Genomic DNA, 24,872 nt, shown 5'->3' on the forward strand with positions numbered 1-24,872 from the left:
TCAAAAGGGCATGGAAAGTAGGCGATATGGTTTGCAAAAGGCATAGTTCACACCAGAGCAGTCAGTTCCAGGGCTTTCCAGTTCCAGAAAAAAACAAAACAAAAAAACCCATGCTGCATTTTTCCCTTCACTAGACTGGAACAGTAAAACTCCTCAAAAATGCACTGGACCCCAGTACAAAAACCGCAAACCCATATAAAAAACGGGCATGCAGAAATGCATCCGGAATGGTTTAGGAGATGTGTTTTTGTGGTATGAACCGGCCTTTACTGTATTGGGGTCCATTGCGTTTTTGATGCATTCCAGTGCGTTTTAACATTACAGTGCAAGAAAAATGCAGCATGTTCTTTCTTCTGGAATTGACTGCTCTGCTGTGAACTATGCCATTGGAAACCATATAACCTACTTTCCATGCGTTCTTGATGCAGAAGATGCATGTGGTGTGAACTATAAGAAAATGGTAAGCTGCGCTGCAATAGATTAATGTGAAAACAGATTGTCACAACCAACCCCGAAATGGTGAATGACTGATGTCCACAGAAAAAGCTATATAGTGACAGCAATGTGCATAAAAAACAATATATGCTAAAACAATATAAAACGTGAATACAAAGTCCAAATATTTGTGACATTCACAGCTGCAACACTTGTGGATATCCCATTCGGATCAAAGATGCACCCAAAGTGTGTTAAAAGATAGTCCAGGGAGCAGAGTCAGATGGTAGAACGAAAGACACCTCCACCTCTAATAAAAGTTCTGCTTACCGACTCCCATGGATCTTTTTTTCGAAAAAAAGATCCATGGGAGTCGGTAAGCAGAACTTTTATTAGAGGTGGAGGTGTATTTTTTTTTTACTATTAATGGCGGCGATCAGCGATTTTTTTCGTGACTGCGACATTATGGCGGACACTTCGGCCAATTTTGACACATTTTTGGGACCATTGTCATTTTCACAGCAAAAAATGCATTTAAAATGCATTGTTTACTATGAAAATGACATTTGCAGCTTGGGAGTCAACCACAAGGGGGCGCTGAAGGGGTTAAGTGTGACCTCATGTGTGTTTACAACTGTAGGGGGGTGTGGCTGTAGGTGTGATGTCATTGTGTGTTCCCTAATATAGGGACGCACAATCAATCGATGACAGCGCCACAGTGAAGAACGAGGAAGCCGTGTTTACACACGACTCTCCCCGTTCTTCAGCTCCGGGGACCGATCGCGGGACTCTAGCGGCGATCGGGTCCGCGAGTCCCGCGGCCACGGAGCTTCGGACCGGGTCGCGGGAGCGCGCCCGCGACCCACCGCTGGGCTTTATACAGTCACGTAGAGGTACGTGATTGTGCCCAGCGGTGCCATTCTGCCGACGTATATGGTCGTTAGGCGGTCCTTAAGTGGTTAAGGACTGGTGTTGAAAAACATTGCTCTATAAACAACTACATTCTTGGCTGATCCTATATATCGATTGTATATATGACCTTCTTTATCAGTTTGCATCTTTATTGCTCATTCACATAGATGGAAAAACAAAGCAAAACAAACACCATCTAGATTATACTGCAAGTTCTCAATTGTGCAGAACACGCAAAGAAATAAGACTTGTGCTATATTTATGCCTCGTTTCCACTGAGTATCGGTACGGTACGCCATTTTGAGTGTTTCCATTATGAAAGCGGCCCATACAACCGAACCATTCTGGGTCCTGCTTCAGATGTGGGGCCATAAAAAAAAAAAAAAATGGTATGGTTCGGTTAGGGCGGAGCTACAATACATTCCACCGATTGGTGGACATGCTAGGCATTTTTTTTAAACCCTGTATGGCTCCTGACGGTCCGACTTGCAGTGGAAACGCTCACCTGAATAGGCCGGACCATTCTAATCCTTCCAAACTGTACCAACCCGAACCGTGCCGCTCAGTGAAAACGAGGCATTAGTTTACGAATCAAAAAGGAAAGTATGTAAACAAGGGAGGACAGACAATATTGGCCCAATAAAGAACAAGGAAGGACATCTGGTTACTACTGATGGGGAGATGGCGAAGGTATTAAGTTTATTCTTCTGCCCAGTCTTCACGAGGGAATCAGGGGGCTTTAGTAACCAAAACTGCAGAGTTTATTCTCATGACACATCACATGAAGCTCAATCATGGATAAAAGAGGACAGAATTAGAATTAGACTTGGGAAACTAAACATTAATATATCACCAGGACCGGATGTTTTGCACCAGAGGGTACTTGGGGAACTCAATCAAGTAATTGCCAGATCATTGTAATTTTTACCGACTGGTATGGTACCAACGGATTGGAGTACAGCCAATGTAGCACCAATATTTAAAAAAGGCCCAAAATACATCCCTGGGAATTACAGACCAGTCAGCCCAACATCAATAGTATGCAAGCTCTCAGAGGGGATGATAAGGGACTATATACAAGATGTTAGCAATAAAAATGGTATAATTAGCAGTAATCAGCATGAATTCACTGAAAGAATCGTTCTTGCCAAACCAATCTATTAACATTCTAGGAGGAGGCGAGTTGCCATCTAGATAAAGGAAGGCCAGTAGACATGGTGTATCTGTATTTTTCAAAAGCATTTCATACAGTTCCCCATAAACGTTTACTGTACAAAATGAGGTCCGTTGGCATGGACCATAGGGTGGGTACATGGATTGAAACCTGGCTACAAGGGCGAGTTCAGAAGGTGGTGATAAATGGGGAATACTCTGAATGGTCAGGGGTGGAAAGAGGGGTCCCACAGGGTTCTGTGCTGGGACCAATCCTATTTAATTTGTTAATAAACAACCTGGAGGATAGGGTAAACGGCTCAATCTCTGTATTTGAGGAGGATACTAAGCCAAGTAGGGCAATAACTTCTCTGCAGGATGTAGAATCCTTGCAAGAAGATCTGAACAAATTAATGGGGTGGGCAACTACATGGCAAACGAGGTTTAAATGTAGGAAAATGTAAAATAATGCATTTGGGTGGCAAAAATATGAATGCAATCTAGGATGGAAAAGGACCCTGGGGGTCCTAGTAGATGATAGGCTCAGCAATGGCATGCAATGCCAAGCTGCAAACAGAATGTTAGCATGCATTAAAAGTTAGCATGCATTCTACAAGACTCTGGTCCAGCCACACCTGGAGTATGCTGTCCAGTTCTGGGCACCAGTCCTCAGTAAGAATGTACTGGAAATGTAGCGAGTACAAAGAAGGGCAACAAAGCTAATACAAAGGGTCTGGAGAATATTTGTTATGAGGAAAGGATGTCGAACACTGAACTTATTCTCTCTGGAGAAGAGACGCTTGAGAGGGGATATGATTTCAATTTACAAATGCCATACCGGTGACCCCACAATAGGGTTAAAACTTTTTTGCGGAAGGGAGTTTAACAAGACACGTGGCCACTCATTAAAATTAGAAGAAAAGAGGTTTAACCTTAAACTACGTAGAGGGTTCTTTACTGTAAGAGCGGCAAGGGCAAAGAAATTCCCTTCCACGGGCGGTAGTCTCAGCGGGGGGGGCATCGATAGTTTAAAAAATAGGATTGTATGCACACCGTAAGATCTTTCTCTGAGTTCATGGATGGACACAGCCTTAATCTTGACAACGTGGGAAATAGGCTATCTTTAGGAGTGACTAGGCAGAAAGAGTTAAACAACTTCAAAGCCGAACCGCCCAGGAAGCATTGCCACTGACTATATCCTCTCAGCCTGCACCAAGCAATTCAGTTCGTAGAAAGCAGTAGACAAAGAGGGGTGGGTGCCGTGTCCATCCATGAACTCAGAGAAAGATTTTACGATGAGCATAAAATCCTATTTTCTCTTCCGTTCGTGGATGGACACAGCCTTAATCTTGACAACGTGGGACGTCCCAAAGCAGTGTCAAAATGAGGGGTGGGAAGCATAAAATTAAACTTCACCCCAAAACAAAACAGAGCTCCTCAACTGAGGAGTTGTAACTCTAAACAGCCGCCTGCAAAACTTTGCGGCCGAAGAAGCATCCGAAGATGCACTCACATCAACTTGTAAAGTTTAGTGAAAGTGTGACCGGGCGACCAGGTCGCCACCCTACACACCTGGGAAACCGACACTTGATGTCAAAAATGCCCAAGAGGCACCATTGCTCTGATCGAATGCATCGTGATAGGGAGGCGCCTGACCCTTTATGGCGTAAGTCTGATCAGGATCTGTTGGGTCCACCTTGAAATGGTGGCCGATGAGACCGCTGGGCCCTTCTTGGGACCAGCCACCGAAACAAACAGTGAGTCTGAACTCCGGAACGGAGCAGTAACAGACAAGTATATTCTCGGAGCTCGGACAGCGAGGAATGCCATGTCGTCTTCTTAGGATTCGACGAATGAGGACACAAGTATGGCAGTACAATGTTCTTCCTTAAGATGGAAGGTCGAAAATGACCTTAGGAAGAATCTAAGGCTGCGAACGCAGCACCATCTTATCCTTGTGGAAGATTAAAATGGGGAGCCTTTCATGACAAGGATGCCAGCTCAGAACCCGTCTTAGCTGACCTAACAGCCAGCAAAAGGACCAGGTGGTTTCTGAGGCACCTAGAGGTCATGCCATTAAGGCCATTGACTGTAAGCAGGATGCCGTATGGCAGTGGTCAACCCTGTCCTCAGGGCCCACTAACAGGCCAGGTTTGCAAGATAACTGAAATACATCACAGGTGATATCATTTGCTGCTCAGTATTCTAGTCTGCATCTCCCTAAGGTAATACATAAAACCTGGCCTGTTAGTGGGCCCTGAGGAAAGGGTTGATGACCACTGCCGTATGGGACCTTGCGACAGCAGGTACTCTCGTAGCGGTAGACAAGAGACGTCTGCTATTCAAATCCCCACGGAGGTAGTGGACGACGGACCGGAGGGGCCACATGCCGAACCCCCTGTACAAATGTTCTGACTAGAGAGCGAGTCGCCAGGGTTCGCTGAAAGAAAATAGCCAGGGTAGATATCTGCCCCTTAACCGTACTTAAAGCAAGCTTTTTGGTCCACCCCACACTGTAAGAACAGCAGGACTCTGAACACTATACAAGTCAGTGGATTCCACTTAATTTCCTCGCAATGGGCTAAGTAGACGCCAAGGGACGTCTGTTACTAGCCACACTAGATCGGCTTACCAAGGGCGCTGAGGCCAATCCAGAGCAATTAGGATCATAGGAATCCCCTCCACTCTGCCCAGCAGCTAGCTCAGAGAGACAAGGAGGAGGAGGAGGAGGGGGGGGGGGATAAGGCCCTTTACTCACCTCTCCAAGGATGCCCAGCTCTGTCTTCTTGCTAAAGCAAGATAGTAGCTACTTACCCTTCCTGTGGGTTTATGCTGGAAGCATCCTGGACAGCACATCTACCACATGGTAACGGAGGTGGCTGTCGGACAGGCTACTGTAGACTGGTTCGATGCAAGCTCTGGAGCCTATAGCTCACCGGCCACCCATAGAGCGACGGGGATGTCGTGGACGACCCAGCACGCAGCTATGGTCGGCACACGCTCGATGGCCGAAACTGAAAATACAAGGATCTGGGATCCAGCCTGTCTCCTAGTCGGCAGCTGATCAAAGATCGCAGGAAAAACCTAAATAGATAAAATAAATAAAAAAAATTAAAAGCCTCCAAGCCTTGGGCCTGAAGGAAGCAATGTCTTCTCCTAGCACTAGGCAGAAAAAAAAAACTGAATTGCTTGGTGCAGGCCGAGGGGATATAGTCAGTGGGACCGCACCCTGGGCGGGGCGGTTCGGCTTTGAAGTTGTTAACTCTTTCTGCCTAGCCACTCCTAAAGATAGGCTATTTCCCACGTTGTCAAGATTAAGGCTGTGTCCATCCATGAACGGAAGAGAAAAAACTATTAGATAGGCACATGAACGACCGCAGCATACAGGAATATACAATGTAATAAGAACATATAATCACACATAGGTTGGACTTGATGGCCTTGTGTCTTTTTTTAACCTACTATGTAACTATGCAACTATGAAAGACTGCCTACCTCCTTCAGAAACTAATGATCCTGCAAGTATACAATATGCCTGGAAAAGAAGAAAGAGAAACACTTTAGCTAACACACAGAAATAATTAATTATCGGAATATTGAAAAGAAAAACACACACTTACCCATAGAAACGATTCTATTGGCTGAGGATGCATTAAACCCATGATACCATGGTACCATGATAATCCAGAACCCATCATAAAAATGCCTACACCACTGATCAAGGAAGCAATATACCGCATGTTCGTAAAGCCATACCTGTGAAATGAAAAAGTGAAGTAATATGGAAATTAGACAGAGCAGCTATGCAGTTATCTGGAGTTTGGAGACAACATTAAAGGTTATTGTACATTCTTATCTGTGCATTTGTTTAGATGCACATGTCAAAACAGATTTGTTTGAAATAAATAATGTTTAGTGTTTTAAAACCCGTGCAACCTGTAGATGGTGGCACTGGCCAGTGTCACCTCTCATTCCAATCTTTGTTCTTCCAATAGTGACCCCAATGTACCTTCTCCTATCCTGCACCCATTCTGCAAACTAGTACTCGGCTCCTATCTGGCAACCATGTCAAGTCAGGCCCAGCAACATGTTGACTTTACCAATTATTGCAACCGGCACTTACAACTGTGACTTTAAAGTGGTTCTAAAGCCTTAAAGTGGAACGTTACCCATAAACAACTTAAAGCGGGGGTTCACCCTATAAACGCAAAAAAAAAAAAAAAATAATTCTTATACCATAAAATCAGGCATTGTAGCGCGAGCTACAGTAGGCCTGTCCCGATTATTTTATCCCCGTACTCACCTTGTACTCGTACATCGAAGATACCGACTCCCCTCGGGGAATGGGCGTGCCTATGGAGACGGAGGATGATTGACGGCCGGCTCTGGCGCGTCACGCTTCTCCGGAAATAGCCGAAATAGGCTTGGCTCTTCACGGCGCCTGCACATAGCCTGTGCGCAGGCGCCGTGAAGAGCCGAGACCTACTCCGGCTGTCTTCGGGGAGAGTGACGTGCCAGGGCCGGCCGTCAATCATCCTCCCTCTCCATAGGCACGCCCATTCCCCGCGGGAGCCGAAATCTTTAATGTACAAGTACACAGTGAGTACGGGGGTAAAAAAATCGGGACAGGCATACTGTAGCTCGCGCTACAATGCCTGTCTCGATGGAAAAATGATGTAAGTGAGGGTGAACTACCGCTTTAATAATGTTCTTCAGCAAGGAACATACATTCCACATGAATAATACTTTGCTACCAAAATGAGTGTGTGCTGTATATTGCCTACAGCAGTGTTCCTGTTTTTTCTTGCTGGAGGCTGCCATTTTGCAGAAGCCCAGATCCCCAACTGTAAATTATAAAGCAGAACTGAACCCATTGATTTACCAATTTTAAAAAAACAGTTTCGAATTCTGTCCTGACCCAAGGGTCTGATGTAATCCATACTGCACCAAGTTATGTCAGCCACCACTGCCCCGCCAGAAGTCCTGAATATATGAGCAGGACCAGACCTTATGAATAAAACTTCCCTCTTCAGTTTGACATTTGGGACAGTTGGCTTTTGAGTTATGATAGATGGTTGAGTCTCTAGAGGGTATAGTAGACCCTATGAAAATAAAAACGATGTACACTAGCCGGTCTCATCAGAGGACGGTACTGCTGGGTTCGTGCATCCCAGTCCTCTCTGGTTAAAGTGGACCTTCAGTATTTTTTCAACTTTCCACCTACTAAATCTTCTGCCCTTGTTGTTTTGAACTTTGCATAGTAAAACATTTTTTTCTGCCAGTAAATACCTTATACAGCCCACTTCCTGTTTGTCTGGTAAAAAGCATAGGCTTATGATATCAAGCACAGCTCTCCCTCTTCTTGTGAGAGTTTGCCAGGAAGAGAGGGGGGGGGGGATTAGTCATAAGGGGGCCAATGAGAGCTGTAGGGCTGCAGAGCTGGGAGGTGTGCCTCTGTGTAAATCCAGGAAGTGAACAGGCAGCAGCTTCAGCTGCCCACAGTTAAAATGGTTGCAGCCAGACTCAGTGGAGGACGATTTCTGCAGCATATTTGGCAAGTACAGAATCACAGTATATATAAAATAATATGCAAAGTGGCTGGAGGGAAGCTTCAGAAATGGCAAAGCTGTTTTTATTACATATTATGTGAGCAGGCTGCAGTTCCTCTTTAAAGCAGGGCGGTCCCAATGTTTTATGCAGAATTAAGTTACAATAAATATTTACAACTTTATCAGTGCCCCTCAACGCAGCCTCACCTGTGCAGAGGAAGAGAGCATGGAAGGAGGAGAGCGGGCCAGATCACAGAGCGGAGATTGCCTGCTGTAACAGCTTACATTTGAATGGACTCCACTCGCGATCACGCACAGTCCCGCCTCCTGACCCAGCGCCTGTGACAGATAGAACTCGCCCACACCTGCATTGGACCAGCGTTCTGTCCATCACAGGTGCTGGGTCAGGAGGCAGGACTGTGTGCGACCAAGAGTGGAGACAATTTAAAAGTAAGCCGTTACAGCAGGCAAACCCCGCTCAACCCTGGCCAGCTCTACTCTTCCGCCACGCTCTCTTCCCCTGGGCGAAAGGCTCCCATTCAATCCTGCCTGCCGGTGGTGCTCGATCCGAAACCCCCCCCCCCTCCCCCCAGACAGCCTATGCTCGCCAGCCATCATTTTACATCAAATTTGAGGGCTGGTCCAAGATATATGGGAGCACAACGTCCTGTCAATGTTACAAGCCGTTTTTCCTCTGAATAAGAGGTCAGGGCTACAAAATCAGGAAACTGCACCTGCACTGCATGTTTTAGTTGTAAAAACCTGAAGAACATCCAGGAGGGTAGATGAAAATGTTGTTTTTATCTCATAAAAAAGATAATAAATGACCCTCAGGCATAAAGATGCGCCTGTGGATCCGGGACAGATCTAAGATGGGGTAGATTGGGATTACCCATATCAGAGTATGGGGCGAGATAATTTGGGCCTCGCTCAATGCCTTTATTGTACTTTGAATTAAAGTGCACTGCAGTTCCAAAAGAATGCTTAATAAGTTTTCAGCAAATTTCTGCAGTTAGCATGAGCGATCTCACAACACAAAGCCTTGTGGTTCTGCTAGCCATCTTAGAAATATTAGCCTATAAATTAAGGTGGCCGTTAATGTTATCACCACCAACGGACAGTATGCATTAGCATTTTACCTTGGTTACTGGACAATGTAATTAGAACAGTGGTTTCAAAAACATTTACACCTCCCATCTTGTTTTCAATCACATCTGCGTTGACACAATTTATGGCGAGTTAAGCTGGCTATAACCTAGTAGAATCTCATTTGAAATTTCACTTTAAGAACATTAGTTTGATTTTATTTTTAGTGGGGTCTCCAAGATTTGCTTTCAACCACAGCAAATGGAAAAAGTTGCAGGATGAAAAAAATAAAAATAAATTCTCGAACAAAAGAATTTCTAAGTGTATGTAGCCCTGTCTCTGCTCCGCTGTCCCCTATGGAGAACCTGATGCAGACGGACCGTCTGTCCGTCTGCATCAGTTCCGCCGAACGGAAGAAAAATAGGGTTTCTTCCGTTCGGAAAAGCGGATCCCGACTGACGCGGACGCTAGCGGATGCTCCATCCGCTAACGGACGCGTTCCCATAGGGATTCATTACAAGTCCGTTAACGGACTTGTAATGAGCGGACGAACGGTCCGCTAGTGTGAAAGGACCCTAAAACGCTCAAGTCAAATCCCATTCATTTCAATAGCCCCTGTTCACATATGCGCAATCTGTCGCCTGAAGCAAAATGCCTGTCGTTCAAAGATATATACGAACTTACTTTTGGTAGATTACAAGCTTTTAAAAAGCTGCATAGACTTCAAAAGAAACGCCTGACTTGAGCGTTTTGTTGCTCATGTTCTGCTCAAACAGCAGATCTCCACCCCCAATATCCTCTCCCTCTTCTCCACTTAGTTCCATTGGCTAAACAAAAATGTCTGAAGCCTTAAAATGCTTCTAAAATGCTTTAAAAGCTATTTTAAAAAGCTGCAAAAACACTTAAAAAAAAAACAAAAACAAAAAAACACGCCAGTAAATTGCTACGCTCAGGTGTGAATGGAGCCTTAAGCAAATTAGATTTTGAACTACTTTACGACAGTCAGTCATTCAGTCGTCAAATGTACAAAGATGGTGGTTCGTATGACTATTCATACAAACATTTGTTCAAAGATCTGCAAGTGTATGGCTTTACCCATATGGCTATAAACCCTGGGGTATGTTACCAACACTTTTTAGAGCCGAGAAATTTTTTTGGATGGGTAAAAAACATCTTTAATATTGTAGAATAATGCCCGGGACACACGATCCGATTATCGGACGAATGATCGTCCGTTTTTCTTTCTATGCTAATCTCACATTGAATCTGATGAGTTTACTAAAGTCACGAAAATTCTAGTACAACAGAAAGAAAAAAAAAAAAAAAAAAAAAAAAAAAAATCGGAAGTGATTTCATGTGTTGCAATGCATTTGTATTGCATTTTCAAACGACAGCTGTACTGAGTAAACGAAAATCGTCCAGCTGTACCATGACCCCAAGGGTTAGATTTACTAAAGCGGGTGCACCCAGAATCTGGTGCAGCTGTCCATGGTAGCCAATCAGCTTCTAACTTCAGCTGGTTCAATTAAGCTTTGGCAATAAAACCTGGAAGCCGAATGGTTTCTATGCAGAGTTGTACTAGATTTACAGTCTTAACTTTTAGTAAATAACCCCCAAAATGTCCTGGTATTCAAGGGGTTATAACAAGCTCATGACTGCTGCTGAACCTGTAATGCTGGTATTGTTTTTTTTCCCCATCAGAGATCCAGGCAGCTGTAAAGGCTTTCAAAACATCACCAATCTATAATTTTTGGCAAGGTTGATTTTTGCCATTTCACAGGTGTGTGCAATTTTAAAGCTGAAATCCAGGAACTCAGAAACTTTGCAAAAAGTGCAGGCACACTATGAATTAAGTCGAATTAGGTGCATGTCACCTCCAGGACGTATCCCCATTATGTATATGTGACAGTTTTTTTTTTTTTTTTTTGCACTCCTGGAGGCTACACCTCAGCTGTTAGAGGAGAGAAGAGCACAGTATCTACCCCTTCCCCTCTGCTGCCCAATCAGAGAAGCCTTTGTATTTTGTGAAGGAGTTCACGCAAAACAAAGGCTTCTGTGAATGGGCAGAAGGAGGGGGAGGGGCGGGCATAGCAGTTCCAGCGACTTTGTTTTTGAAGGAGCCGAGACCACAGTGATCAGTGTTGGAGCTCTTGATGTCATCTTCCTGAAGCTCAATAAACCTGTCAAATGTGAATATTAGAGATAAGTTTACAAGATGGCAGGCCCCTTAGGCTCAACTCTCATGGTATGTCTGCAGTTTCTACAAAGTAACTGAATTCAGCTTTTAGACTTGATATGTTTGGTGTCTATTTACTTGACACAACAGTCTTATATTTTGGCAAAAAATGGGTCTTGTATTGCATTTGTGCTAAAATTCCCTTTAGGCCCCTTTCACATTGAGGAGTTTTTCAGGCGGTACAGCGCTAAAAATAGCGCTGCTATCCCGCCTGAAAAACTCCTGCACTGCAGACTCAATGTGAAAGCCCGAGGGCTTTCACACTGAGGCGATGCGCTGGCGGGAGACAAAAAAATCTCCTGTCAGCAGCATCTTTGGAGCGGTGAGAGGAGCGGCATGTATACCGCTCCTTCCCATTGAAAACAATGGGAACCTCTATAGAGGCGCATTGCGGGCGGTATTAACCCTTTATCGGCCGCTAGCGGGGGTTAATACCGCACCGCTAGCGGCTGATACCCGCGGCAATTCCGGCGGTATAGCGCCACTATTTTTAGCGGCGTTATACCGCCACCGCAGCTCCCGCCCCAGTCTGAAAGGGGCCTTAGAGTGTTTTTCCTGACAATATGCATTAGAGCATGGGTCTTCAAACTACTGCCCTCCAGTTGTTCAGGAACTACAATTCCCATCATGTCTATGAATGTCAGAGTTTTACAATGCCTCATGGGATGTGTAGTTCCGCAACAGCTGGAGGGCCGTAGTTTGAGGATCCCTGCATTAGAGGAACACTTGCACAAAATACAGAGCAATATATATAAAAAAAAAATGGCAGCTGCCACCAATTTTTCCTACAGGGTCTCGGAATACACAAACACTTTTTTTTTGGAGCGGGTTTAAGGTAATTTCTAGCAAAAAGATCAGATTTTAACATGTGAAAGAAAAAGGAGCCTGCATAGGTAGTAAGAAAATATAGGTCTTGTGTTTGCAGGATGTAATTAAAATGTACGTTGGAGAGTACGTGTAATGTGCTGACAAGATTGGGCAATATGTGCATTTTAAGATTCAGTAAAAATATGTACTCTCGGCTCTAGAAAAATATACATGTATTAAAATAAAATACAAGAACACCGCAAAAAGTACACAAATTAAGAGCGGGGCAGAGCCATTTAATATAGTATTATAATTCTGTGCCCTTTTCAGTGTTTCATAAAGGGAAAAAAAAAAAAAGTAATTTCATCCTGTATTTTTTTCTAATCCCTTCCCTGCATAGGCTATTTAGATCTAATCTTATTACTTTAATGTTATGCACCACAGCTGCTGATGAAATTGATTTAATCCCTTTTTTTAATGCATTCAGATGTTTAATGAACAGGGTAGCATTTAAATATTTGCTGAATACAATTCCAAATTTAATTCCTTGTGTCGTTATGTGTAATTTTAGATGTTTTAATATAGGAAATACATTTTCATATTTATATATTTTTTTTTGCATTTAGAAGTCCAAAGAGCTAGTAATTACAGGCTTCGAAAAGGCTTATTGTGCTTTCCATGCAAAGATGTTTTGTGTAAGAGCGGCTGCTGGAGAAGTAGAAGGGATGGAGGTTTGGGCTCTAACAAAGTACAGGGGCCAATGTATGAAACCTGCAGCAGAGAAAAGTCCAGCAGCTTCTCATAGCAACCAGAATAATGGAGAGCGCCAAAATCGGCTTTATTCCACTTTCAGAACTCTTCCAAGGTGATATCAAGACAATGTTTATATGCGTTTTAAATCTATAACAGGTGTCAGAGATAGGGGGGATCAGATCCTCCTTATGAACCCCAGAAATCTTGATAGTTTCTTTTATGGTCCTTTTCTTGGTCAGGAATGAGTAAATAAAATAGCGTCCAAGGTGAACATACAGAAAACATTGCGCTCTGTAAATGGCAAAGATGAAAGGCAGTGAACAAACACGATGGGGTTGATTTACGAACACTGGATAGTGCAACATCTGGTGCAGCCATGCATGGTAGCCAATCGGCTTATAACTTCAGCTTGTTCAATTTAGCTTAGACAAAAAAAAAAAAAACAAACACACACACACACACACACACACACAAAACACAGAACCCGATTGGTTTCAATGCAGGGCTGCAGCAGATTTTGCACGCTCCAGTTTTAGTAAGTCAACCTCCATGCTTTCCATGTATGAGAGCTGCAGCTCTGATAAGGTTGAGGTTGGCTACACCATCTTGCAATAAAGTCTAATTCAATCTTATAAAAAGAAATAAAAATGTACTGAACCAACATTGATTTTTAAAAAAATGTGTGCGTTAATTTTCCACATTGGAGCCTGTGTTCAGTCAGATTAGGCGACCTGTCAGATTTCATAACAGAAGTGACGTTCCGTCGCCACCATCTTGTTACACCCTGCACTCGTCCACAAGAGGCATAGAGAGGGAAGGGGCAAGCGAACACCCTGTTACACCCACTGTAGTTTTGCATTTTACACTTATTTTTAACAGTAAACCGAGATTATATAGTAAAATACAGTACTTAGAACTCCGCCTGACTGTTTAGAGGTTGAATTTTAAAAGCAGCAGGAAGTCTGCTCATCTCACTTTTGCTAATCTGACAGAAGTTGGCTGCTTTTAAAAGTCAACATCTAAACATTCAACCCTTGTCGCACTTTAACAATTGAGCGGTCATGCAACACTGTACCCAAATAAAAATGTTAATAATTCTCTTCACATAAAAGAGTTTACTTTTGGTGGTATTTAATCACTGACGTTTTTTGTTTTTTTTTATTAAAAAAAAAAAAAAAAAAGTAAAAAGACCGAAAATGTAGAGCTATAAAGTGTTCTTTCTTAAACTGTAAATAAGTAATTTTTCTCTTTTACTGATGTGCGTCAATGAGGCTGCACTGATTAAGAGGCACTAATATGCAGCACTGATGGGCATCACTAATGGGCACCAATTGCTGTCACTGATGGACACTGCTGGGGCTTTACTGTATTCAGGGCACCAAAGATCAGTGCCCCGATTACCTGGACACAGCCAATCACATGGTAAAGAGCCATGTCATCGCCTCTTTACAAAAAATCTGGGTCACACCGTGTCCTAGAAATACAGCATGGCTGCGATCGCCGCACACCCCTGCGGCCGTTCTGGGGCACCGTCATATGATGTACTCCCAGAATGAGAGCTGCACTGCTACTCCGTCATTTGACGGTGGGTGGGCGGGCGGCAAGTGGTTAAAGTAGATGTAAATCCTCTCATGTACCCAGTGAAGCGAATAGCTTGAGATGATACACAGATATGAAACAAATCCTCTTAGATAAGTTTTACTTGTTTATCCTACATCAGAATTCTGTTCCATCCGTCAGTATCACGGGGGTGGAAACCTGCAGTAACAGTATGTGAGAGCTGATTGGAGGAAAGGCACACACACCCCCTCCACACAGCAAACAGCAATTAAAAAAGGATGCAGAGCTTTGTTCTGAGTTAACAAGCTGTGTGCTGAGCTCTCCTCCCCCATCACAAATGTATCTCATGTGTCAGAAAACTTGTCAGTAGTGACTCTGCTGATAACAGAGGAACGAAGCACCAGAGAGAAACGACACAAAGTTTGGAGAGAGAGATAAAGTACACACTTCAGATAATGTGATTTGTTCACATTTCATGACTGAGGTTTACAAGCACGTTAATGTATTCTCCAGGGGAATATATGGAAATGCAATTCAGACAGTAACAGGAAGCTCACAGTTTTACACTAGTTACTGGGGTATAGATTAGTATACAGCAGGGGTTGACAAATTTGCTTGGAATCTAGGAGCCAGCTAAAAAAGTTAGGAGCCAGAAAACGCGCCCCGTCCCGACGAGTTTGCGCTCAGAAGCGAACACATACGTGAGCAGCGCCCGCATATGTAAACGGTGTTCAAACTCTCCGCAGCCGATTTAAAACGCATACCGAGTATGCAGCCATTCAATCTTTCAACCCTTTAGGTCCCATTTAGGCTGGTGCCATGACCGCTAGCAAAGATTTCCCATTTCAGGGTGCCTCTTTTCTCTATCGGCATTCTATAGAGCCACCCTTTCATGCAGGGACTAAAGTCGTGTCTCTACACTGTGTGCATCAATAGAAACACACCCCCCCCTGCTCCTCCACCCCTTCTCCAATCTAAAAGGCTGACTGGAGACTGCACTGTCAACTCTTTCCTGTGAGGACTGGAAAGTTAGGGAAGCAGAGAAAGGAAACAGGAGCCAGCAGCATTACAAACTGCAAAATGCATGTGCTGGGGAAAGAACCGTCAATTTTATCGTTCTCAATAGAGGAGCACCAGTCTCCCCCCAAAAAAAAAAAAAAAAAAAAAAAAAATGTTTGTTTTTTAAGTCAGCAGCTACAAATATTGTAGCAGCTGAGTTTTAACATAAGGACTGTCCAGGGATCCAGATGTCGCACCTGAGATGATTTTTCAATCAGCTTCGGGTTCAGGCGCCAGCATCTTACTTAGGCAAGGAAAACTGGCAGCGAAGCCACAGTGCGCTTTGTGAATGGCCCCGTAGTCTTCTGGGTCATGCGTGTATCCCAGAATGCTGCAGGGGAAACGGGAGGGGCAGGACATCTTCATAGATTACCCTGGTGATCGGACCCAGAAGTGGGAGCGGGTACCTTTCAAAACCAGGTACCCTTCCAAAAAAGTGCCAAATTTGTCAGAGAAGGGTGCAAACAAGCGGTAAGGCTCTGCTTTAAGCTAGTCATGCCTCCGCCTCCACTGTTCTTTACCCATACTGCTTCCTACTGCCCTTTGTAGACTCCCTTCTTACCAACTCTTCCTACCTTGCTCTTTTTAGAGACTTTCATTTCCCTATATTCCATTTGTCTGAGCCACAGGGAGATTTCCAGATTTAGGACTTTCTCCCTCCACGGCTCACAGAGGTCACCACAGTACAAGAAAAAGGATATGCTCGTACAACTATTCGATAACCTCAACCAAGGGTTCCCACATGACCAATAAACACACGTGTCAACATACAGTAAGTACCGACATCGTCTACAAGGTGTCACACAATTTCTTGACCACTTCTCTTGCTTGAATAAATATATACGTGTAGTGACACCTATTTGTGAACAATGTGTCAATAAATATATAAAGCAGCGCTTACATAAATTAAAACATACATAAATGAATAAACATATAATTTAAGTGAATAAATGAGTGAATGACCACCCTATATGTGAATTCAAAATCAAACAGTGAAAAAATAAGGCCGTAATATCTATAATCCGTGAACTTGATGAGTGTTAGTGAAACTAAAGTTCATAAGTGATGATTTCTTTAAAGGTCTTCAAATGTTCTTCCACCACACCAAAGTGTTTCAGTGATTCCACCACCCTTCAGAAATGCGCACTCACTACAACAATAGGCTTCACACTCGTGTTTTGGCAAAAAAGCTTAGATAGGACCATTTAGATCAATTGGTAGGAATCCGTTCCAAAACAGTGTAATCCAAGAATGTTGCCACATAAATAATAAACGGTGTTCAAACCACACATGTGAGGTATCACCGCGATTGGTAGAGCGAGAACAATAATTCTAGCCCTAGACCTCCTCTGTAACTCAAAACATGCAACCTGTAGAATTTTTTAAACGTTGCCTATGGAGATTTTAAAGTAAAAGTTTGTCGCCATTCCACGAGCGGACGTAATTTTGAAGCGTGACATGTTGGGTATCAATTTACTCGGCGTAACATTATCTTTCATAATATTAAAAAAAAATGGGGATAACTTTACTGTTGTCTTATTTTTTTAATAAAAAAAAAAGTGTATTTTTTCCCAAAAAAGTGCGTTTGTAAGACCGATGCGCAAATACGGCGTGACAGAAAGTATTGCAACGATCGCCATTTTATTCTCTAGGGTGTTAGGATAAAAAATATATATAATGTTTGGGGGTTCTACTTAAAAGGGAAGGAGATGGCAGTGAAAATAGTGAAAAATAGTGAAAAATTACATTAGAATTGCTGTTTAACTTGTAATGCTTAACTTGTAATACCAACGGCCACCACCAGATGGCGCCAGCTTACACATCTGGTGGTAATAACTTGTAATACCAACGGCTCACCACCAGATGGCTCCAGCTCACAAAAAGCCCCCCCTTCCAAGCCAAGTCGCCAGGACCCCATTTCTAGTCGCCATGGCGACCGGAATTTGTCGAGCCCTGGTATACAGCATAGACAGTAAAAACCTGACTGATTATCGAATTCTTCTCCACTCATTACCCTTCTCACAAATCCTGGACTGGGTTATGAGGAAAGTAATGGGAGAAAACACTAGGATAGAAGAAAAGTGCAGCAGTCCAGCTGCATCATTTTTCCACCAGACTATGCAAAACTTACTTGTTTTCAGATGTCTAGGAAAAATTCCCCCAATCATTTTAGAAAAAAAAAAAATATAATCAACTGCAATAACATGTTGTATAGCTTTCCGCTATCACCAAATGCCAAGAACAAAGATAATGAATATCAGATAACGCAGAATTAATGGTGTCAATGATAAAAATATCTTACGGGTGTCCAGGATCTGGTGTCCGCACAGACTGTGCTATTCCCAGTGCCAACAGTGCCTGAAATAAAGAGACAATAGGTGATAAAAGCGCACACACACACACACACACACACACACACACACTCTTATCCTACAAGTACTGTATATAGGCAAGTTGTGAATTTAAAATGTGACTTTGGTGCAGTTACACTTACTGTATATTAAGCTCCTCCTGCAAGTTTTAAACTCAACTATCTGATGCAGGGAAGCCAGTGAGCCATTAGTCAGCATCTTATGGGGCAGGCCTGTGTAAGCTCTCCACCTCTCCATTCAGTTCTATGGAAAGGACTGAATGGGGATGGTTAGGTTAGGGGGTTGCGGTTTGGTGACCACGTTGCATTTTATAGTCCTCTGGTATTTTTTTCTCCAGGAAACTCAATACAGGAAAGGCAGCTCAAGAACATCCTGAATCCCAGTCACCTCTATAGGTTTAGTGTAGGGTGTCATCTTAAAAAAATCCCACTTGTTGCATTTTTGGTATGGCTTCCGGCAAAAATATCTTTACAGGGTTGACGGATACGTTATATGAAACGGATCCAAAATTCATTATAAAACATGAGAATAGTGTGAATGAGTACCAAAAAGTCTAAGGGTCGCTGTCTGTGGGATTGTGTTTGCTTCAAACCGATGGGAATGCAAAACCTACTTGAAGCAAGTCAATTGAAGTCCTATGGAGGTCAACTGAAGGTTTTACAGCAGGGCAGGGCCACATGTGGCCCACAGAGGCTTTTAACCACTTAAGCCCCGGACCTTTAGGCAGCTAAATGCCCAGGCCAGGTTTTGCGATTCGGCACTGCGTCGCTTTAACAGACAATTGCACGGTCGTGCGACGTGGATCCCAAACAAAATTGACGTCCTGTTTTTCCCCACAAATGGAGCTTTCTTTTGGTGGTATTTGATCACCTCTGCGGTTTTTATTTTTTGCGCTATAAACAAAAATAGAGCGACAATTTTGAAAAAAATGCAATATTTTTTACTTTTTGCTATAATAAATATCCCCCAAAAACAAACATTTTTTTTTCCCCTCAGTTTAGGCCGATACGTATTCTTCTACCTATTTTTGGTAAAAAAAAAAAAAAACGCAATAAGCGTTTATCGATTGGTTTGCGCACAATTTATAATAAGCGTTTACAATATAGGGGATAGTTTTATTGCATTTTTTTTTTTACTACTAATGGCGGCGATCGATTTTTTTCGTGACTGCGACATTATGGCGGACACTTCAGACAATTTTGACACATTTTTGGGACCATTGTCATTTTCACAGCAAAAAATGCATTTAAATTGCATTCTTTATTGTGAAAATGACAGTTGCAGTTTGGGAGTTAACCACAGGGGGCGCTGTAGGAGTTAGGGTTCACCTAGTGTGTGTTTACAACTGTAGGGGGGTGTGGCTGTAGGTCTGACGTCATCAATTGTGTCTCCCTATAAAAGGGATGACTCGATCGATGCAGCCGTCACAGTGAAGCACGGGGAAGCCGTGTTTACATACGGCTCTCCCCATTCTTCAGCTCCGGGGAGCGATCGCGAGGGGGCGGCTAGAAACGAATAGCCGCGCCCTCATCCCGGATTGCTCCCCGGTGATTTCCGACTGCCGCATGTCCCGGGGGGGGGGGGGGGTCCCGATTGGGCACCCCTGTTATATAGTATGCAGCTGTGAAATAATCCAATGCCGCGTACACACGACCGTTTTTCAGGTTCTAAAAAAATTACATTTTTAATGGTCTAGAAAAAAACAACAATGTTTTTTTCAACCCGATCATTAAAATGGCCTTGCCTACACACGGTCGTGAAAAAAAAAAAATGCTCAAGCAAAGCGTGGTGACGTACAATGGCACTATAAAAGGGGAAGTTCCATTCGGATGACGCCACCCTTGGGGCTGCTTTTGCCGATTTCGTGTTGGTAAAAGACAATTTGCGCTTTTCTGTCTGTTACAGCGTGATGAATGTGCTTACTCCATTACGAACACTAGTTTTACCAGAACGAGCGCTCCCGTCTCATAACGTGCTTCTGAGCAAGCGCATTTTTTCACGTCGTTAACCACTTCCCGCCGCATGTAGATATATATGTCGGCAGAATGGCACGTACAGGCACATGGGCGTACCTGTACGTCCCTGCCTAGACGTGGGTTTGGGGTCCGATCGGGACCCCCCGCGCGCGCTACATGCGGCGGTCGGATTTCCGCGGGGAGCGATCCGGGATGAGGGCACGGCTATTCGTTATTAGCCGCTCCGTCGCGATCGCTCCCCGGAGCTGAAGAACGGGGAGAGCCGTATGTAAACACGGCTTCCCCGTGCTTCACTGTGGCGGCTGCATCGATCGAGTGATCCCTTTTATTAGGGAGACTCGATCGATGACGTCAGTCCTACAGCCGCACCCCCCTACAGTTGTAAACACACACTAGGTGAACCCTAACTCCTACAGCGCCCCCTGTGGTTAACTCCCAAACTGCAACTGTCATTTTCACAATAAACAATGCAATGTAAATGCATTTTTTGCTGTGAAAATTACAATGGTCCCAAAAATTTGTCAAAATTGTCCGAAGTGTACGCCATAATGTCGCAGTCACGAAAAAAAAAAAAAATCGCTGATCGCCGCCATTAGTAGTAAAAAAAAAAAAATAATAAAACTATCCCCTATTTTGTAAACGCTATAAATTTTGCGCAAACCAATCGATAAACGCTTATTTCGATTTTTACCAAAAAATGGTAGAAGAATACGTATCGGCCTAAACTGAAGGGAAAAAAAATAATTTATATATGTTTTTGGGGGATATTTATTATAGCAAAAAGTAAAAAATATTGAATTTTTTTCAAAATTGTCGCTCTATTTTTGTTTATAGCGCAAAAAATAAAAACCGCAGAGGTGATCAAACACCACCAAAAGAAAGCTCTATTTGTGGGAAAAAAAGGACGCCAATTTTGTTTGGGAGCCACGTCGCATGACCGCGCAATTGTCTGTTAAAGTGACGCAGTGCCGAATTGTAAAAACCCCTTGGGTCATTTAGCAGCATATTGGTCCGGTCCTTAAGTGGTTAAAAACGTTGTAAATTAATAGAGCATGTTCGAAATTTTTAAAGTTCATTTTTTAGATCGTGAAAAATGCTCTGGAGCCCACACACGAATGTTTTTAATGACATAAAAAAAAAATGTAATTTTTTAGAACCCGAAAAACGGTGTGTACGCGGCATTAGACAAATCTCAATTAAATGTCTTCGAAAAAAAGTTCCGAATATACTTTGAAAGCTTGTTTAATATTTCCAGGGACACCAATCAACTCTTAAAGTAGAATTCCCAGATAAAACTGTAAGACCCCTTTCACACTGAGCACCCATGCAGTTAGGGCTAAAGCACCGCTAGTTTTAGCAGTGCTTTAGTGCAAATTTCTAAAATTTCCATTTTGCAGCGCTTTGAACGTGCTTTTCAGGCGCTTTGAAAGTGCTGCCCTTTCATTCCAATGGGCAGGGAGTTTTGGGAGCGCTAAATACAACACTCCCAACCCGCCCCAAAGATGCTGCTTGCAGGACTTTTCAGAAGTCCCACTTGAATGAATGGGAGGCGGTTTTCAGGTGCTTAGAGGCCATTTCTAGCGCTAAAGCACCTGAAAACCACCCCAGTGTGAAAGGGGTCTAAATGTAATCTTAAAACTGCACCACCCCCTTCAAACAGCTATACTAAGTACCCTTTGGAAGAAAGATGTAAACACCTATTCTCAGGTCGCTCTGGCCTGTCACATGATCTCCTCAACTAGTGCCGGCTACAAGGATGAGCAGAGAGAGCTTTGATAAAAGCCTACATGGAGTGGCGACGCCACCCATAGGCTTACTATGGGCCATCCATTTTCAGTGCTCCCTCATCTCATCAAACTGTGGTGGGTGCCCACAGTTAGAATGCCAGCGGCACGGTGGGGGGGAGGGGGGAGGGAGGCTTTGTGCACCGTGGGACAGGCGAGTGTCTGATTATTAAAAGTCAGCAGCTACACTTTTTGTAGCTTCTGACTTTTAAATGGGTGAAACTCCATTTACAGGCTTTAGAATGACCTTTCCATTTAATTTATCCCGCTATGATTTTCTTGAACCGCTTCTGTTAGACCATAGCAATTCGTCGCATTTTAGGTTGTATGCAAAACGCTCCCAGAAATGTCATTTCACTTAGCAGACAGTTTGAGGAAAGTACTGCAATGGCCAATCCCTTTACCTAAACCCTTTCCAAGTACATTACTGACCTTTAAGTGTATGTGAACTCCAACACTAAACTTATCTTCCGTGTTCCCTTTTATGGGTTAAAAATACTGAAAGCATTTTGTTTTATCGGTTTGATAACTGCAAAAACAAATACCTGATGATCTTAATTTCTGTCAAGAGAGCTCATAAGTTTCTGTGCACTCTACTACAGCTGCATCAAAACAAAAAACAAGTAGTGTTATTAGGGCTGCCTGGTTCTCTTTGGAACTACAGAACAACCCCCCCCCCATGCTATGGAGAGAAAAGGGTTTTGTAGTCCCAAAACATGAACTATCTTATGAAGATAATGCTGCTTCTCCGCATATAGCGCGTTTCGTCAGCGTGGTCACACTAGTAGAGTAAGACTGTTACTGGCGGGATCACCAGGAGAAAATAACAGCCAAAAGTATGAAAAAGGAAAACTAATGTAGCCACCACATCGAAGGATTTTTACTTGAGATTTTCTCCCTTTAAAAGGGCATTACATACTAATAGACAATTTATCTACCCATTCTTACAGCCAGATCTTGCACCATACGCCCGATGAGTGGCTTCAATACCACGAAATGCGTATAGCTTCCAACATAGCGTGCCGAGACCAGCTTGATTTTAATCATGCATTTTTACTATGTATTAGCCTGTATATTTTGACATTTTGATGTACGAGTATCCTATAAAATCTATTTCGCTAATCATGTTTATATTATACTATAATACATGCATTTATTTTTTATTTCATTATATCAATTATGTTTATTGATCATCTGTATTATACACACATTATTAATATTATTATTATTATTATTATATTTGCTATGTTAGTTCTCCTTATTACATTATCTCATGGTTGTCAAGGTTACAGAATGCTCCATGTGTGTTCGATAATAGACTATATTCATTATTAATCTCATCAGCAGTACATAGCAGTCTTGCAACTTGTATCAGTGTCTCCATAAAGCTTGTAGGAGGCGTTTTAATTTCCCCTGATCGGCCCTGTGCTGATCACATGCACTCTCCCAAGAAAAAATAAATAAATCTAGCGACACACATCAAACTGAGCATGTGCAGCCTGGCTCCTAATGTAGTGTTCGATCAGGGGATGGGTTGGAGTCAGTTAGTTAAAGAAGGGGAGGATCAGAGAGACATGATCACAGGCTTTTTACACAATGCAGAGGATTAACCCCTTAGGTGCCACAGCAAGTATACCAAGCATGCTTTACTGCATATACAGACTGATTTACTGTTGTGGGTTTGGCAACACTACGTTTAACCTTACATGAGAAATACACTCTGTTAATTTTACACATAATAATAATAATAATCCTGGCACAAGACTTAAAACATGTAAATAGTGTGTTGGTAACAAAACTTTCTTAGCTGACCAAGCACATAACTGTATGAAAAGGTTAAGGGCCAGATTCTCAAAGGCGTTACGACGGCGCAACACCATTTGCGCCGTCGTAAGTCCTAATCTGGCCCAGGGCATCTATGCGACTGATTCTTATAATCAGTTACGCACAGATACACTGTCAGATCTTAAATGCAATTTTCCCGCCGCTCGGTGTCGCATCGTTGTTTTCCCCGTCTATGCAAATTAGCTAGTTACGCGAGATTCCCGAACGTAAGCGCGTACGACACAGTGATTTTACGACGTTTCCGTAAGTGTAAACTTGCCCCTGCTATAATGAGGGGCAAGTTTACGTAGGTCCGTCATATGCCATGTTAAGTATGGCGTCGGGTCAGCGTCGTTTTTTTCCGTTGTTTACGTCGTTTTCGTAAGTTGTTCGCGAATACGACTTTACGTCAATGACGCTCACGGCGTCATTGACGTTTTCCGTCGTGAGCATGCGCACTGGGCTTTTTTCTACCCGGCGCATGCGCAGTTCGATCGGTGCGGGGGCGCGCTTAATTTAAATAAATACAATATTTTTTGGGTGTGCCCACCAAGTATCTTTTTGTATTTTGTATAGACCCTGACCAGGTCTCTTGGCTGGAGCACCCCTCCCCCTCTTCATTACCTCACATTAGTGGCCACCAGTGTATAGGAAGAATCCCTTCAGTTCTCCCACATAGAGGAGTTTATCTCCAATGGTTGAGACCCAGGTTCTTTCATTCTATTACTAGGGTAGGACCCACTAATTCGGGGTACTTTGTCGCAGTAAGTGGGCTTAGCACTATATGACTATATAGTGTGACCAAACCCCCGTATTTTTGAATATGTTCAGGTGTTTTTAACTAGCCTTGCAGGATAAATGTCATTTTTGCATGTGTGCGCTATAATCTGTTCTGTACTGTATTTGGTCTTATAGCAGCACCAGCTTAGATGTATAGCATTTTTTGGGTGTGCCCACCAAGTATCTTTTTGTAATTTAAATACAAGCCGCCCCCTTTGAATTACGCGGCATTACGCCGGGCCAATTACACTACACCGACGCAAATTACGGAGCAAGTGCTTGGAGAATACGGCACTTGCTCCAGTAATTTGCGGCGGCGTAGTGTAAATGGCTTGCGCTACGCCGCCGCAGATTCTACAAGAATCTGGCCCTAAATGTTTACATATAGAACCAAGACAAGGATTACTCTTCGAAAGCAATGCTTTGCAATGTAGCTGAACATTAACGAAGCACAGTGCCATCTAGTGGTAAATTTGGAATAGTTACAATATAAAAGTTGGACAGACTATGGAATTTTAATCAGTAATTTCCCAATTGATGGAAGAAGTGAAATAACAATGAATAGGATAAATCCTAAACATTACAGA

General features: G+C 43.1%; 1 protein-coding gene across 2 annotated transcripts in view; it reads right to left on the reverse strand.

Moving 5' to 3' along the window:
• SLC30A9 (solute carrier family 30 member 9) overlaps positions 1-24,872 on the reverse strand; it is a 111,253-nt gene that overhangs the window by 21,113 nt on the left and 65,268 nt on the right. For both annotated transcript variants that reach the window (XM_040335024.1, XM_040335026.1), the window contains exons 10-12: positions 17,852-17,907; positions 6,120-6,255; positions 5,995-6,034 (exon numbers count right to left, since the gene is read on the reverse strand). In XM_040335024.1, the coding sequence (XP_040190958.1) occupies positions 5,995-6,034; positions 6,120-6,255; positions 17,852-17,907 (232 nt within the window). The remainder of the gene's footprint in view (positions 1-5,994; positions 6,035-6,119; positions 6,256-17,851; positions 17,908-24,872) is intronic.

This window comes from Rana temporaria, chromosome 1, assembly GCF_905171775.1.
Source record: "Rana temporaria chromosome 1, aRanTem1.1, whole genome shotgun sequence".
Lineage (NCBI taxonomy): Eukaryota > Metazoa > Chordata > Amphibia > Anura > Ranidae > Rana > Rana temporaria.